This window comes from Lynx rufus, unplaced genomic scaffold (assembly GCF_022079265.1).
Source record: "Lynx rufus isolate CCGP_SWC_20201006 ecotype Redwood Valley unplaced genomic scaffold, mLynRuf1.p SCAF_9, whole genome shotgun sequence".
Classification (NCBI taxonomy): domain Eukaryota; kingdom Metazoa; phylum Chordata; class Mammalia; order Carnivora; family Felidae; genus Lynx; species Lynx rufus.
This window is the reverse complement of record NW_025814897.1, coordinates 38,122,055-38,138,959: the sequence shown is the minus strand read 5'-3', so window position 1 is coordinate 38,138,959 and position 16,905 is coordinate 38,122,055. Positions and strand designations below refer to the sequence as shown.

The 16,905-nt window shown below is 37.2% G+C and overlaps 1 protein-coding gene across 3 annotated transcripts in view; it reads right to left on the bottom strand.

Moving 5' to 3' along the window:
* The window catches only part of MTMR2 (myotubularin related protein 2), a 117,693-nt gene that overhangs the window by 32,956 nt on the left and 67,832 nt on the right, over window positions 1–16,905 (bottom strand). For 2 of the 3 annotated variants that reach the window (XM_047071752.1, XM_047071754.1), the window contains 4 exons: window positions 13,080–13,174; window positions 12,818–12,928; window positions 9,583–9,684; window positions 8,148–8,231 (listed from right to left, as the gene is read on the bottom strand). In XM_047071752.1, coding sequence (XP_046927708.1) covers window positions 8,148–8,231; window positions 9,583–9,684; window positions 12,818–12,928; window positions 13,080–13,174 — 392 coding nt within the window. The remainder of the gene's footprint in view (window positions 1–8,147; window positions 8,232–9,582; window positions 9,685–12,817; window positions 12,929–13,079; window positions 13,175–16,905) is intronic. The other variant, XM_047071753.1, reaches the window with a different exon arrangement.

Sequence of the window (16,905 nt, the reverse complement as noted above, 5' to 3'; positions counted from 1 at the left end):
AAAACAAACACAATACACCAGAACTTGCTGGATGTAGCAAAAACACTTCTAAAAGAGAAGTTCATAGCAATAAATGCCTACCTTAAAAAGTAAGAAAGACCCCAAATTAACAACCTAAGTCTATATCTTAGTTATACTCTTAGTTAGACTAAGGGAAAAAGAGAAAGGGTCTAAATTAACAAAATTATAAATGAAAAAGGAGATATTACAACTGATAGCACAGAAATTCAAATTATGGTAAGAGGTTATTATGAAACTAATTGCCAACAAACTGGACCGCTAGAAAAAATGGAAACATTCTTAGACAACTTACCAAAACTAAATCAAGAAGAAACAGATGCTCTGAATAGACCAATTACTAGTAAGGAGATTGAATCAGTAGTTAAAAATCTCTCAATGCAAGGGCGCCTGGGTGGCTCTGTCGGTTGAGCGTCCGACTCTTGATTTCAGCTCAGGTTATGATCTCACAGTTTGTGAGTTTGAGCCCTACATGGGGCTCTGTGCTAACAGTGCAGAGCCTCCTTGGGATTTCTCTCTCTCTCTCTCTCTCTCTCTCTCTCTCTCTCTCTGCTCCTACCCCTGCTCACATACTTTCTCTCAAAATAAATAGACAATTTTAAAAAGATCCCTCAAAGGAGAAAAGTCCAAGACCAGAAATGTTAGATCTAATCAATAAATTCAGTGAAGTTGCAAGATACAAAATTAATATACAAAAATCAAGTGTTTCTATACGATGAGAACGAATTTCCAATAAAACAATAAACAAATCAATGTCATTTACAATAACATCAAAAACAATAAAATACTTAGAAATAAATTTAACTTAAGGAGGTAAAAGATCTCTACTCTGAAAACTACAAGACACTGACAAAAAAAAAAAAACTGAACAAAGATGCAAATAAGTGAGAAGGTAGCTTGTGTCTCCAAAAAAGATACCGAATAGCCAAAGAAATCCTGAGTAAGAAGGACAAAGCCAGAGTTGTTACACTTCCTGATTTTGAGCTATACTATAAAGCCACAGTTATCAAAACAGATTCACATTAAAACAGACAAATACAACTAATGGAACAGAATCAAGAGCCTAGAAATAAACTCACACATAGACAGTCAACTAATATTTGACAAGGGAGCAAAGAACTCAATGGAGCAGGGACAATCTCTTCAATCAATGGTGCCAGGATAATTTGATATTCACATGTAAAAGAATGAAACTGGACCCATGTATAACATCACTCACCAAAATTAACTCAAAATGGATTAGACTTAAATGTAATACCTGAAACCATGAAAATATAGGAATAGAGAGTTCCTTGACACGGACCTCAGCAACAATTTTTTGGATAGGACACCAAAAGCACAAGAAACAAATAAAAAACAAAAGGGACTACATCAAATTAAAAATCTTCTGCACAGCAAAAGAAATCATCAACAAAGTGAGAAGACAACCTATAGTTTGGGAAAAAATATTTGTAAACCGTGTACCTGATAAGGGGTTAATATCCAAAATATATAAAGAACTCATGCAATACACCAAATCACTACATTGTACGCCTAAAACTAATGTAACACTGTATGTCAACTATACTCAAAAAAAAAAAAAAAATGTTTCGTATATATACAAGGCCAACAGATACGTGGGAAAAAAAAAAAAAAGAGGTTAGAGTGGGAGAGAGCCAAAGCATAAGAGGCTCTTAAAAACTGAGAACAAACTGAGGGTTGATGGGGGGTGGGAGGGAGGAGAGGGTAGGTGATGGGTATTGAAGAGGGCATCTTTTGGGATGAGCACTGGGTGTTGTATGGAAACCAATTTGACAGTAAATTTCATATATTAAAAAAATAAATAAAAGTGATTATGATATAAAAAAAAGATTCTCAATATAATCATTAGGTAAATGCAAATTAAAGCTACAATGAGATATCTCCTTACATCTGTCAGAGTGGCTGTTATCCAGAAAAACAAAAACAAAAACAAAAACATGAGACAGCAAATGCTGGTGTCGTGAAGAAAGAAAACCCTACTGGTGGGATTGTAAAGTGCCTCAGCCACTATGGAAAACAGTATGGATGATGCTCAAAAAATCAAAAACAGAACTATGATAGGATCCAGCAATTCCACTTCTGGGAATATATCCAAAGGAAACAAAAACAGCAACTGAAAAGATACCTGCACCCCCGTGTTCATAGCAGCATTATTTTTTTTTCAACGTTTATTTATTTTTTTGGGGACAGAGAGAGACAGAGCATGAAGGGGGGAGGGGCAGAGAGAGAGGGAGACACAGAATCGGAAACAGGCTCCAGGCTCCGAGCCATCAGCCCAGAGCCTGACGCGGGGCTCGAACTCACGGACCGCGAGATCGTGACCTGGCTGAAGTCGGACGCTTAACCGACTGTGCCACCCAGGCGCCCCAATAGCAGCATTATTTAAAATAGCCAAGACATGGAAACAACCTAAATGTCTACTGGTGGATAAATGGGTAAAGAAGCTGTGGTATACTTATACAATGGAATATTATCCAGCCATAAAAAGCAAGGAAATCTTACCATTTGTAACAACATGGAAGGACCTTGAGGGTATTATGCCAAGTGAAAGAAGTCAAACAGAAAAAAATAAATACTACATGATCTCCCTTACAGGTGGAATATTTAAAAAAAGAAAAAAAAAAACTCACAGCAAAGGACAGAAAAAGAGAACAGACTTGTGGTTTCCAGAGCCACAGGGTGGGGGAAGGGAAACTAAAGGAAAGTGGTCAGGTGGTAAAAAGGTAAAACTTCCATTACAAGGGAGATAAATACTAGGGATGTAATGTACAACATGGCGACTACAGCTAACACTGCTATATGATATACAAGGAAAGTTGCTGAGAGTAAATCCAATGCGTTCTCCTCATAAGAAAAAAAAAATTTTCCCCTTTTTTCTTTCTCCTTTTTTTTTATTCTGTCTATTGTGACAAGATGGATGTTAGCTGAACCTATTCTGGTAATCATGTCACAACATGTGTAAATCAAACCATCACGCTGTGCACTTTAAACTTGTATGGTGATGTATGTCAATTATTTCTCAATAAAACTGTAAAAGAAATTCCTTTATGGGACTTAGCAAAGGCCTTCATCCTCCCACTTTCTCCACACTGATCTCTTGCCCCTCCAAACTCTAGTCTAGCCTGTACCAAATACTTTTAGTTCCCAAACGGCCTCATGTTCTCTCACTGGAGTACCTGCTTTATCAGTCACTGTATTCATCACTGTGTACTTTAATTGTTAGTTTACTTCTTTGAATCCTCCATTAAATATATGCTCTTTGCAAGTCAGGATTGTATCTTCCTGTTTCAAAGACTTAGCCACTAGTATACAGTAGTGCTGTATAAATTTGATAAATGGATGGATGAATGAGTGAAGGAAGGAAGGAATGTATTAACGGATAAATCAATGAACCAAAAGGAAGCCTTCGTAAGAAGCAAAATTGGCTTTTGAAGTTTTCTTAGAAAATATGGATTGAGAGCTAAGAGGGTTGGATCACCTAAAAGCATACATACATCACCTGAGATCCTAATGTACCACTCCCAACCCAGGTAGGTACTCCCATCTGTCAATCCCTTCACACATCCTTAAAGAAAACCACTCCCACGGAGAACGACTGTTACCAGTACGTAACATGCTTCAGGAAATTGTCAGAGTGGGGGTTGAACCACTGACTTACATTACTTATGTTACATTCATTACATTTATGACTATAGTCTTCCTCATTCTTAGATAAGTTGACACACCTATCTCCACTACAGGAATTCGCTTCCAAACCAAAAAGTGGCGTTGGCTAGTCAGCATACACTCTTTGTAGACAGTACTAAAGACATACCGACAAGTATTGATTTTGGCATACATGTTTATACTCTCCTTGCAAATCACTGCCCTTCAGTTAATGTTCCCATTTATCAGAGTCAAGTTACAACTAAATTAACTGAATTATAGCTTTCCTTAGTTATATATATTCCAGCTCTGAGGATAAATTCTGTTTTCCTTGACTGGATTTGAATGTCTTCCAAATTTGTTAAGCAATACATCTACCCTATGATTGAATATTTCTGCAGAAGACCCATGTTCATTTATTTAATACTGATTTCTACTGTTTTAGCAACTGATGATTTTTCTTGACCTTATCCACAAATTTCAAGGTTCCTCTGTATAATCACTACAAGCACCAAGAGTAGATTGGGGGGGGCCTGGGTGGCTCAGTCAGTTAAGTGTCTGACTCTTGGTTTCAGCTCAGGTCATAATCTTGCAGTTTGAGAGTGTGAGCCCTGCATTGGGCTCTGCACTGGCAGTGTAGAGCCTGCTTAGGATTCTCTCTCTCCTTCTCTCTCTCCTGTCCCCAATTCGCACTGTCTCTCTCAAAATAAGTAAATACAACTTTCTAAATTTTGTTTTCAACGTTTATTTATTTTTGGGACAGAGAGAGACAGAGCATGAACGGGGGAGGGGCAGAGAGAGAGGGAGATACAGAATCGGAAACAGGCTCCAGGCTCTGAGCCATCAGCCCAGAGCCTGACGCGGGGCTCGAACTCACGGACCGCGAGATTGTGACCTGGCTGAAGTCGGACGCTTAACCGACTGCACCACCCAGGCGCCCCTACAACTTTCTAAAAAAAGAGTAAATTTGGGGCTCCTGGGTGGCTCAGTTGGTTAAGCATCCGACTTCAGCTCAGGTCATGATGTCTTGGTTTGTTAATTCGAGTCACGTCGGGCTGTCTGCTGTCAGTGCAGAGCCTGCTTCAGATCCTGTTTCCCTCTCTCTGCCCCTCCCCTGTTCATGCGTTCTCTCTCTTAAAAATATTTATTTATTTATTTATTTATTTATACAAAATTTATTGTCAAATTGGTTTCCATACAACACTCAGTGCTCATCCCAACAAGTGCCCTCCTTAATACCCATCACCCACCCTCCCATACCCCATCAACCCTCAGTTTGTTCTCTGTTTTTAAGAGTCTCTTATGGTTTTGGCTCCCTCCCTTTCCAACCTTTTTTTTTTTTTTTTCCTTCCCCTCCCCCATGGTCTTCTGTTAAGTTTCTCAGGATCAACATAAGAGTGAAAACATATGGTATCTGTCTTTCTCTGTATGACTTATTTCACTTAGCATAACAAATATTTTTTTAAAAAGAGTAAATTAAAGAGGGGTGCCTGGCTGGCTCAGGTGGTTAAGTGTCCAACTCTTGATTTTGGCTCAGGTCATGATCTCTTGATTCATGAGACTGAGCCCCACATCAGGCTCTGCAATGACAGCATAGAGCTTCCTTGGGATTCTCTCTCTCCTGCCTGTTTTCTCTGCTCCTGCCCTGTTCATGCTCACTCTCTCTCTCAAAATAAATAAACTGAAAAAAAAAAGAGTAAACTAAAGAAACATCCTCTTACGGAACAAGTTTAAACAGTTGTTAATAGGTTTGTCCATTAAAAATAATGTATGATTAGCACTATAATGTATAGGTCTACAGAATTAATGTGGCTTTTCTTTCATGTTTTAGCAGCTGCACACAATGAATCTAAGCAGTCATGATTTCTTTTTTTAAAGCTTTACAATGTAATAAATACAATAATAATCATTTGAATAGATTTCTTTGATTCATAAAATATCTTCCTGTATTTTAACAATCCTTGAAACATTCCTATAAATGAGTTCCTATGACCAAGTAAAAAATAAAAGCACTCCGACATGAATGACTCATTCAAGAGCACATACCTAAGAGTGAGGGCAAAGTAACAGCTAGAGATAGGATTCAAACTCAGTCTTCTAAATGCTCTGGATTTCATGGTAATAGTTGTACACCTCTGGGCATATGCTAAAAACCAGCGGAGGGATGCCTGGGTGGCTCAGTCGGTTAAGCGTCTGACTCTCTCTTGATTTCGGCTCAGTCACGGTTTCGTGGTTTGTGAGTTCAAGCCCCGCATCAGGCTCTGTGCTGACAGCTCAGAGCCTGGAGCCTGCTTTCAGATTTTGTGTCTCCCTCTCTCTCTGTCCCTCCCCTGCTCACATTCTTTCTCTAAAATAAATAAATAAATAAATAAATAAATAAATAAATAAATATTAAAAAACAAGTTTAAAAAACAGTGGACTGTACACTTTAAAGTGGTAAATTTTATGGAATATGAATTATACCCCAACTTGAAAGAAAAAAGGAAGAGGGAGGTCTGTGTGTTCTGAGACGGTAGGATCTCCAAAACACATTAAGTGAAAAAGAAAGGCACAGAATGGTGTGCACAGTAAGCTGTTATCTGCTTAAAAACATAATGCACACATATACTCAGGCTTTGCAGGCATAAGATCTCTGAGAGAATACACAGGCAACCAGTAACGTTATTTCCTAACGGGAGAGGAGCTGGGGTGGCTGAGGGACAAGGCTGTCCTGGAAGGGAAACCTACCTTTCAACAGACCCTTTTGTACTTTTGAATTCTATGCAGGGTGCAAGGGTTACCACTTTAAATCTTTTTTAATTGAAAAGGAATACTCTGATGTTTCATCTTTAGCCTTAAGGTTTATATGAAAGTATTATTTTCATTTTCTCCTATAATAAACTTAATATACACCAAAATAAACCCCAAAACCTGAATCTTCTAACTACAAAAAATGCAGTGTTATTTATAGTATGATTTGGCTTAGTTGACTCAGAGACAAAGTATCTAACTCTTTAAGAAAAAAAAAAAGTCAAAAATTCACCCAGTAAGTCAAAGATCATAAAGCATCTATATCATTTAATGTAGAGACTCTATTCTGACTGCCACACTTCCTAATCTTATAATTAGGGTATAACTGTTCATTTACTCTTTTAACTTATTTTTTTCTGTTAACAACATTTCTTTTCTGTAGCCACAGGTCTCCCACCTGCTTTCCAAAGTTCTATGTTGAATGCTACTAGAACAGATGGCAATTTCTGCCCAGATCCCCACAGAATATTCCTCATTTTGACCATTCCAAGGACATTGGTTGGATTTTCTGGTTGCTTTCCCACCCAGTTCTGACACTGACTTTTTGAAGTGGCAAATATCTTGCAATGTTACTTGTAGACTCTTGATTTTTAATTGATCCATTTATTGTGTATTCTGCTTCATACTTTGCCAAGCTGCTGGCTTTATAACTGAATAAGAAATTCTCGATTTTACTGGCCACATGCTACTGAGCAACAAACTGCGCTTCAAACCACTGGGTATCTTTAGTTCTCTAGTGGTGTGACGGGTTTTTACTCTCCTTGCTTTGTGAAACACACTTCAGTCAATTGGAGCTTTATAATTCAAATGAAATGTTTGAAATCTAAAGACAAAATCAGTTTATTTTCATATCTGAATTCTAGAAAAACTGGGTATCAGATCTAATGATTACCAAAGAAACAATCAATGTCTCTGAACTTAAATTCTCAAGAAAGCACAGCAAACACGGGCAAAGTTAAAAATAAAGACTATTGTAGGAAGAGTTTAAATGTCAGTTTAAGGGCTCTGGGAAGTGGCGGGTCGAGAAAGAAGAGGGAGAATGATAGACCGTGCTGCAGATTTCCAGACATTTCCAGACTGAATTCTGCTTTCATCTCTTGCTGTGGTGAATCCCACCAACAGGTTTTCTAATATTAAACCAACTCATCTTAGTCACGATGTATTATCTCTTTGGTATACTATCACATTTGATTTGTTAACATTTTATGTAGACGTGTGTCCTCTATGAAGACCTAAACTTCTAAAATTTCATGGGGAGCTAAGCTGTAAGGAGAACTACTATAAAAGTTTTTAGAATTATGTTATAGGATATCCAAAAGAGAAGAATATGTGTGAATAATGTTGAATGGCATATAAGAATACCAAAATGTAAACATATTTACCATTTAATTTTTACCATTATTAACCACTTTTTAAACAAGCTGATTTACTTGTAAGCTCTTAGGTAGACAAGAAAAGATTTCTAAAAGATCTCTGTCTCAAACAGAGTTTGGCACTGTCTCAACCCCGTTTAAAGAAACTGAAAGCAGACAAGAAATCAGGATTAGGCTTCATTGAAAGAACAACAGTAAAACCCATACAACTTACATAAAGCTGTTTATGTCTACCTTTAAGCTTTGTGTTGTAATGAAAATAATCCGTAACATTAAAATTGAAAGAAAAAAAGTACATACCTGCCTTCTATACTCTAAAAGAGAGTCATATAGCTTCCACCCATTTTCAGGGAATACTTCTTTGTATTCAAAAGCAAAAAGAGGCTACAAAACAGTAAACAGAGTTAATAGCTAAAAATAAAAAAAAAAAAAAAACAGACATTTAAGGAGATAATCAGAAATATATCCTTATCATACCCAAAGTTTTCATTTACTCATCTGTAAGGATGTTTTGTATTGGTGTCCTATTTCATATTGCTGTTTTAGCTCTTGTTTCATAATTTTGAAAATATATTGTTTTTTTCATATTTTTCAAACATATAGAAAAGCACAGAGGCCCACCACCAAGATTTATCAAATGCTAACATATCACCGTATTTCCTTCAGATATCAGCTGCTTAGGTTTTCTTCTAAATAATGAAAGACTTTACATAACAAAAGACATCTTCTGATATAATTAATCGGTTTGACATCCCAGATGTCAGCAGTTAGGCAGCCGAAGTTGATGCTACATTTTCTAAAACATACTGAACGTATTATTTCTTGGCATACAATCGGTATACCAAAAAAGGAAACTTATCATTTAAATAGACAGAATGACAGAAACAACTATGATGAAAAACATTCAAAGGAGAGTCAAAAGACCAGTACTCATTCCAATATTACTCCCTACTAGTTGTGCCATTGAGGTAACTGCCTACCTGTTCCTGGCTTCAACTCCAAAATAGGGATAAATAATATTTGCCACCCACCCTGGGGCTACACCCACCATGGAAACTGGATTATGTAACATAAATGAGGAAGCCTAACATCATGACTAGCAGATAGCAGAAGCTCAGCTAAGTATTTGTCCACCCTTTCCTCCTAAAATTGGTAGACTTAACTCTCAGCTCCTAATTAAAAAAGATTTCAGGGATGCCTAGGTGGCTCAGTCGGTCAAGCTTCCGACTACTTGATTTTGCCTGAGATTATGATCTCACAGTTTGTGAGATCGAGCCCCGTATTGAGCTCTGTGTTGACAGTGCAGAGCCTGCTTGGGACTCTCTCTCTCTGCCCTTCTCCATCCCTCAAAATAAATAAACAAACCCAAAAAAAAAAAACAAAAAACAAAAAAAAATACAAAAAACAAAAACAAACAAACAAAAAGATTTCAAATCCTAATGAAGACCACAGACAGCTTTTCATCATGGGAATGCCCTGGATAGAAACATCATATAATTATAGAATGTCAGTGGGCAGACACTGACCTCAGAAATCAGCTAGTCCAGCTTCCTCATTTCATACCAAAAAAGAACTATTCCAAGAGATTAGGTTAAACCTAAATTATGCATTTGGTTTAATGGCAAAGTAGGATCGTAAATGTAGTTTCTAGGTAGCTTAGACAAGTTTCTTTATACTACTCCAAAAATTATAAAACACACTTTTCTAAGATAAAGAAAAAAAAAAAACACCTTACCAGGTTATTAGAGACAGGAAATGCATATTTCATTAGATTCTCAAATATGGATCTTCTTGTCCGCCCTTCAGGTTTATGAGCGAACCGTAAGTTCCGAATATCCTAGAAAAGATTTAGGATCCAAGTCATCTGTAATTGTTCACCTTTTATTGAACAAACACATAAGGTAACTGGGAACTATCTTGTAAAATGTTAAGACCTGTGAATGTGGGATACAAAAATAGGACAAGAGCTCCTGGAGACAGGGAAATCACAATGCCTTATTGAAAGAAATATTCAAAACCACAAGGTACTCTAATTTCCAGGCTATTGTGCCTACTCATCTATTTATTTAAAGTTCTTTAATAATGTTTATAACTTTCCATAATGTTCTTATATATCTTTCATTTTATTCAGAGGACAGAAATTTTATTTCTGTGTATTTACTCAAGATAAGCCAGTAAAGGAGACAGCATCTGATGCAGGCACTAGAGATAAAAGATATTATATCTGAAATTTACTATGACTGATACACAGCTCACGTATGTCCTTCCCCTGTGAAAACCCATTTTGTCATCAATTTCCCTATTAAAAACCTGATTAGCTCTTGTTATACTTCATAAGTATCTTCATTCCCATTATGCCTAGTGATGACTTTCCTATTTATGACCCCTTCCCAGGACTCATTTTCATTGGATCTTTGTAAGCTTCCTGCTACTAGACTGATAGAATCAAACTCTGCCTAAATCTCCTTGTCTACTCCATGTCCAAGTTCTTTAACCATCTCCTAACAGGTGAATTCTCAATTGTTTGGTTGATATCATGCGGGCTCTAGAGTCAGATCTAAAGACCAAGGAGGCTCCCGTTTCTGTTATTTGTCCTCAAGCAACTTTCTGTGCTCGGGCTGAACACAGATATTATGTTCTGGTTTACTGGCATCTTAACTGCACTAAGAAAAACTTGGGGACTAAGAATACTTTCAAACAACCCATTTTATCTAGGTGTTTTATAATCTAGGCAGAATTCAAACTATACCCAATCCTGTAAAACTGAATACAGAGACTACACTACAATGCACTTGCAGTACATGAATGAGTAGAACATTTTATTAGAAATCTGACCCACAACTAGGATACTAGTTCTACCATATTATAAAACAAACATGTATGGAAATCTAAGCTGATACCTTGTTTTTCTTCAGTAAAAATCTTTACCACTAGTAGAGATATTCAGAATCGCTCTGTCAACCACACAGCTATCTAAAAGTACCACAGCCGGGAGCCGACAAATTTACTCTATTTACTGTTAGATTACAGAAAAGTGACCAGGAGACAATGTGCCTGACACATGGTTGAAAGCTAAACATGCCTGACAGGTTGAAAGCTACTGCATTCTTCGATCCCTTCTGACTACAGTGGAAAAGCATAGAGGCGCCTGGGTGGCTCAGTCGGTTAAGTGGCTGACTTCGGCTCAGGTCATGATCTCACAGTTGGTGAGTTCAAGCCCCACGTGGGGCTCTGTGCTGGCAGCTCAGAGCCTGGAGCCTACTTCAGATTCTGTGTCTCCCCCTCTCTCTACCCCTCCCCTGCTCACACTCTGTGTCTCTCTCTCAATAATAAATAAACGTTAAATTAAAAAAAAATAAAAAACAGTGGAAAAGCATAAAAATAATTATTAAGTCATTACTTTTATTACTAGATACACAAAACTTCTAAGAGTAGCATAAGAAAGGAACTTGCTTTTACTCTTGGCACTGGCAGAAGAACCAAAGAAAAATTAAGGCGATCTAGAATTGACATGCGCACAGGTATTAATTAGACCACATTGAGAACAGCAACCAAAGAAGTGGCACCTGATATGAAAGATCTATGACTGAACGGAATGGTGAAAATCTAAAAGTCTAAGTTTCATTCAAATATCAATGCATTTAAAAAATACAAGTTAGACATCATCAGGGAAATGCAAATCAAAACCAAAATGAGCCATCACCTCACACTTGTCAGGATGACTAAAATCAAAAACTCAAGAAATAAGTGTTGACGAGGATGCAGAGAAAAAGGAACCCTCGTGCACTGTTGGTGGGAATGCAAACTGGTGCAGCCACAGTGAAGACAGTGTGAAGGCTCCTCAAAAAATTAAAACTAGAACTACCCTCAGATCATAATCGTATTACTGAGTGTTTATCCAAAGAATACAAAAACACTAGTTCAAATGGACATGCACCCCTATGTTTACTGCAGCATTTTGTACAATAGCTAAACCACAGAAGCAGCCCAAGTGTCCACTGATAGATGAATGGATAAAGAAGATGAGTTGTGTGTATGTGTGTATGTTGTGTGTGTATGTGTGCATGTATACATTATTCAGTGTTAAAAATGAATGCAATCTTGCCATTTGCAACAACCTGGATGGATCCAGAGAGTATAATGCTAAAAGAAACACCATATGATTTCACTCATATATGGAATTTAAGAAACAAAATAAATGAACAAAAAAAAATAGAGAGAAACAAACCAAAAAACAGGCTCCTAATTATGGAGAACAAACTCCTGGTTACCAGAGAGGGGGTGGGGGGGGTTGTAAAACAGGTGAAGGGGATTAAGAGTACACTTATGATGAGCACTGAGTAAAATATGGAACTGCTACATCACTGTATTGTCCACCTGCAACAAATACAACACTGTATGTTAACAACATTGGAATTAAATTTTTTTTAAAAGATAAATAAGATAAATATTAATGCTCTGAGTTAGAGAAAATGGCAAAGGAAAATACGGGGACGAAAATAAAACAGAGCCAACCATGAGGAGAAAAAAAGGATAGGAGTTAGATAAGAAAATAGAGAAGGTCTATAATGTCAAGTTTTTCACACCATTTTTTCAGAAGCAGAAAAACTGTGAGACTGGAACAACAGGTGATGACGAATACATCAGAGCTGGCTCTTCCAGTACGAAGGCTCACCCCTAGGCTTCTGTAAATTAAAGGTAATCATTTCTATCATCCCTACTTCAGGATTTTTTGAGGCTCAACATGAAATAATCAATGTCAAAGTCACCTGTATTGGGTCCAAAAGAATTCAAGCCTAATTCATAAGAGAGTACCTTTTATTACTCCTAATTGTTGTTTTTGTCTTCTAGAATGATGTTTCAGTATGAAATCTATTTGACAGTTTGGAAACCAGTTTCTACACACAGGTTCTACTTAATAGAAAGCTTTTCAAACCAAATAAAAACTGCACAAATATTATAACATTTACCTTACACACAGTCTCTAGTCCATAAGAATTTTCACCTCGACTAGAAGCACCACCAATTTTTTCTACTCTACTTATCACACCAAGAGAGGCATCTAAAACAAATGGGGGATCCTAAAGGAAGGAAAGAAAACAGCAATTAAAATGGAACAATTGATATAATGATCGTAATTAGAAATGCTTTAATTAAAAATGATCAAAAATGGACAAAACTACAAACCACACACAGAAGTACATGTAAAAAATCTAGTCCCACCAGTCTTACCCGTTCCATGCTTTTAAAATATAACCTGTAATTCGTGACAGTCAGAGTTCCTCGTACAGCACCAGTGAATGGACATATATAAGTCACATCTTTGGCTGCAAAAGCAAAGAGTCCACAGTTTACCATACATTGTGCACTTTTAAAAACTGCGCTCTCATCTTTTCACAAGTAAAATAATTCTGATTGCTATTCTAACCTGGGCTCAAAAATCACAGAATCAGTGACTCAAACAGAACTCAGAGGTCAAATCCAAGCTTCTGACCACATACCAGTCTGGGGAAGGGATGCAGAGTAAGTGGGAAGGACTGAAGAGGCAGAGAAAACACTTGCCCTTAGAAGAGCAGGCTAGCTCCCTGCTGGCTAAAGTTCTGTGTGGGAGTTGGAGTCGTGGCTGAAGGGTGATAGTGATGGTGGTTAACAAATGGAAATGTCTCAGGCCACAGACACCAGTCATCTTATAGTTTCTAGATCACCTCCCCAATCTGCTGGGCTTCTGGTCAGTCTAATTTATCAACATCCCTCCGAAAATACATCTGGAAGATCGAGTACCAGAAACTCCTGACCTGATTATGTTTACAGGGAAAATACTGTAGGAGAAATGCAATGTATTCGAAATATAATGTCTTAGAAAAATAACAGAATAAGAGGACGTTGTATTTCTGACCAAGCTACTGATGTCAAACTTTGTAGAGAAATAATCACAAGCATTGTTCTATTACATGATTAACGATGAATCTACCCAGCACTATGCTTTTTTAAACATCCATTAATGAAGCAGGATAACTCAGCTACCACTAGCTCAAAATAATATTTAACATGGTAGAGTTCATAATGCCCACTATGAGCTTTTTTACATCTTAAAATATTCATAAATCCCTGTGATGTCATTATAGCAGCCAATGAGCAAACAGAGGAATATCTTCATCACTCCAAGAAAGTAAGGCACAAGAAGCAGCAACAAATTGCTAAGAATTGTCCAAGGGGCTTCTGAGAGAACTTAGGGACATAAAATACGTATTAATATGGTATTGCAACTTCCTGACTTGGCTTTTTACTCACCACTTTGGAGGACTGAATGCTTTGTATGGAATCTGAAATGAGACTGACCTTACAACAAACATTTCTAACCTTCAAAATAGTTCCCTTGGGAATGTTCAAGTATGAGCTACATTTTTTAAATCACTGTTTCCAATGCATGCTTCATTTAGAGGGAAGCTTTTAAAATTAAATAAACCCATCATTAAGGAAAGATACATAAACTTGCCTTCCATACATTTTCTTGCCCTTATAAATTTTTACCTCAATGAGAAAAGCTTTACTTAATGCTACTAAAACATTTCTGGATTCTTTCCAGACCCAGTTTCTTTACTCACACAAGAAAATCAATCTCATTATTCTATATGCTACCGCAAGATATGTCCAATGTTTTTGTTACACCTTGCCCTTTATTCTAAAATCATGCATAAATTCATGAAAGTACTTCCAAAATTGTAAGCAGTATACACACACAAAGCGTTTCTATCTATGTTACTACTATCATCAGTCATTAGGTTCTGCTTCATTCTGCCCACTTTATTGTTCCGCCTCAGGCTGGTGGCAGCTAAGTCACAATGAAGAGAGAATTTATGCCTATCAGGGTCTGTACCAAGTAGATGAGAGATTATGACCAGGAACCATTCCAGAGAAAATGACAATAGTAACAACCAGCATGGATGGCTTAGCACTGCATAGTTTATAAAGTATTTTTCACCTGTGTACTTCCTTTAACCTTCCTAATAAACCTTGCATATGAGACCTATAATTACACTTACAAAGTTTAGATGAGAGTACCAGGGCTCAGAGAATAGCCTAACGTTTCAGAACTAGTAACTAAGATTAAGACTTGAATGCGGTTCCTCTGACTACAAATTCGAATCTCTTTCCATCACGTCATGCAAAGCTAAACCACTAATATAGCGTAATCTGACTCCCGTGTTAAAGGTTGAAAGGTTGTAGTCTGGAGTCATCTCTACTCCTGATACACCCAGGCCACAATACTCTGATATTGTTACCTCCTTAAAGCATTCAGGTGATGTTCCTAACACTACTCTAACTTTTAAAAAATTAAACTGCAGATTTATATTAGACCAACTAAAAATCAAATGCCTTATCTACATGGATTAACATATTCTAGGTTACTCTAGCCTTACACTTTATATTAAACATAAATTTTTCACATAAGTCTACATAGATTATTTTGAATCAGAATATTTAATAGATTAGGTATTCCTCTGAATTTTGCAACACTAATCCCACCTAGTCATACTGAGAGATTAGATTTACCAACCCTCTCAAATTTTCACCGAGTTCACAGAGGAAAGACCCATAATAGTTTCTGTGAGATGAGCTAAAGTGACCTTGAGAATACATATTATAAGGATATAAAATATACACAAATATAATATATGAGAGCATGCAATCTGTACAGAAAGAGAGGCACACAAACATACTCTAAGTAATACATTGAAGGGGAAATCCATCCAGCTGGAGGATCAGAAAACATCGAAACATCGAACATGGAAAACATGTTCCAGGAACATCGGCATGTGAGTTGTGCCCCAGTGACAGGTATCCTTTAGGTGGGGAGAGAGAGAGAGATGGCGCTCAATGCAGAGGAAGAACTGAACCCAAGATACAGAAGTGGAGAAGGAAAGTACTTTTGGGGAAAAAGGTAAATACACAGTCTGGCTCTCTCTACAGTGATACACTGTATCACACACTCTTCACTCTGCAAGTTCCCTCCTGGGTTCCTCTTCTACCAAGTATTGTAAGCTGTTTACTAAAGCCATGTTCTTGGCTCCCTCCTCACTATATGCTCCAAAGGTTAATTTCCTCCTCTCATTTTGAATGGATATCTATGTTCTGATGATTCAAATCTGGTCTTCCAGTCCTGAACTCTCTCTTAAGCTCCTAAGATACCTCCACTTAATACCTTCACTTGAAGTTTCTCAAAGGTACATGAAATTCAATATACACATATATGACATCAATGACTCAGGACAGTTGAGAGAAAAAAAGAAATTCAAGAAATTCTTAGAGATTGAGTCCTCTGGATCTCACTGGATGTCAGAGTTCAGAAAAAAAAGTAGTAGTCTAGGATGATATATTGAGATTTCTGCTTTGAGTTAATGGACAACTGGTGTTAGTACTAACAGAGGGAGAGAAGAAAAGAAAAGGAGTAAATTTAGGGATAAAGGTGATGATTTCAGTTTGGGGGATGCTGGGTATAAGGGACATCTATACGATATCCAAGGGCATGTATAGGACACAGGCATTTGTTTATATGCATTAGGAGAGAAGTTCACACTAAAAACAACACATTTTAGAGCCATCAGTAAATATATGGTAGGTAGAGCTACTAATTTAGATATGGTCAACCAAAAAGAGCAGGTAAGAAGAAAAAGGGAAACAGATCAAGGACAAAGTCCTAAAGGAGTATCGCTATTTAAAGGAACAGAGAAGCCAATGAGAGTTGGAGTGGTAACTTCAGAGTCTTTGATAAGGTTATTTATCACAGTGGAAATAGCATGTACTTCAGGCTCAGAACAGCAAAACACTGTCAGTCATAAGACTCGCTGTAACATTACTAGCTATGTAATCTCCCTATGCCTTAGTTTCCTCATCTACAAAATGGGATTAAAGTCTTTCTCAGAAGATGTGAGGATGCTTACATGAGACAGTGGGCATTCAATAATGATAACCATTCTTATTATGTAATGTCCAATGCTAATAACATAGAATACTAACTTAGTAGCTCAGCAGAACAAGAACTTAGGGCATACACGAG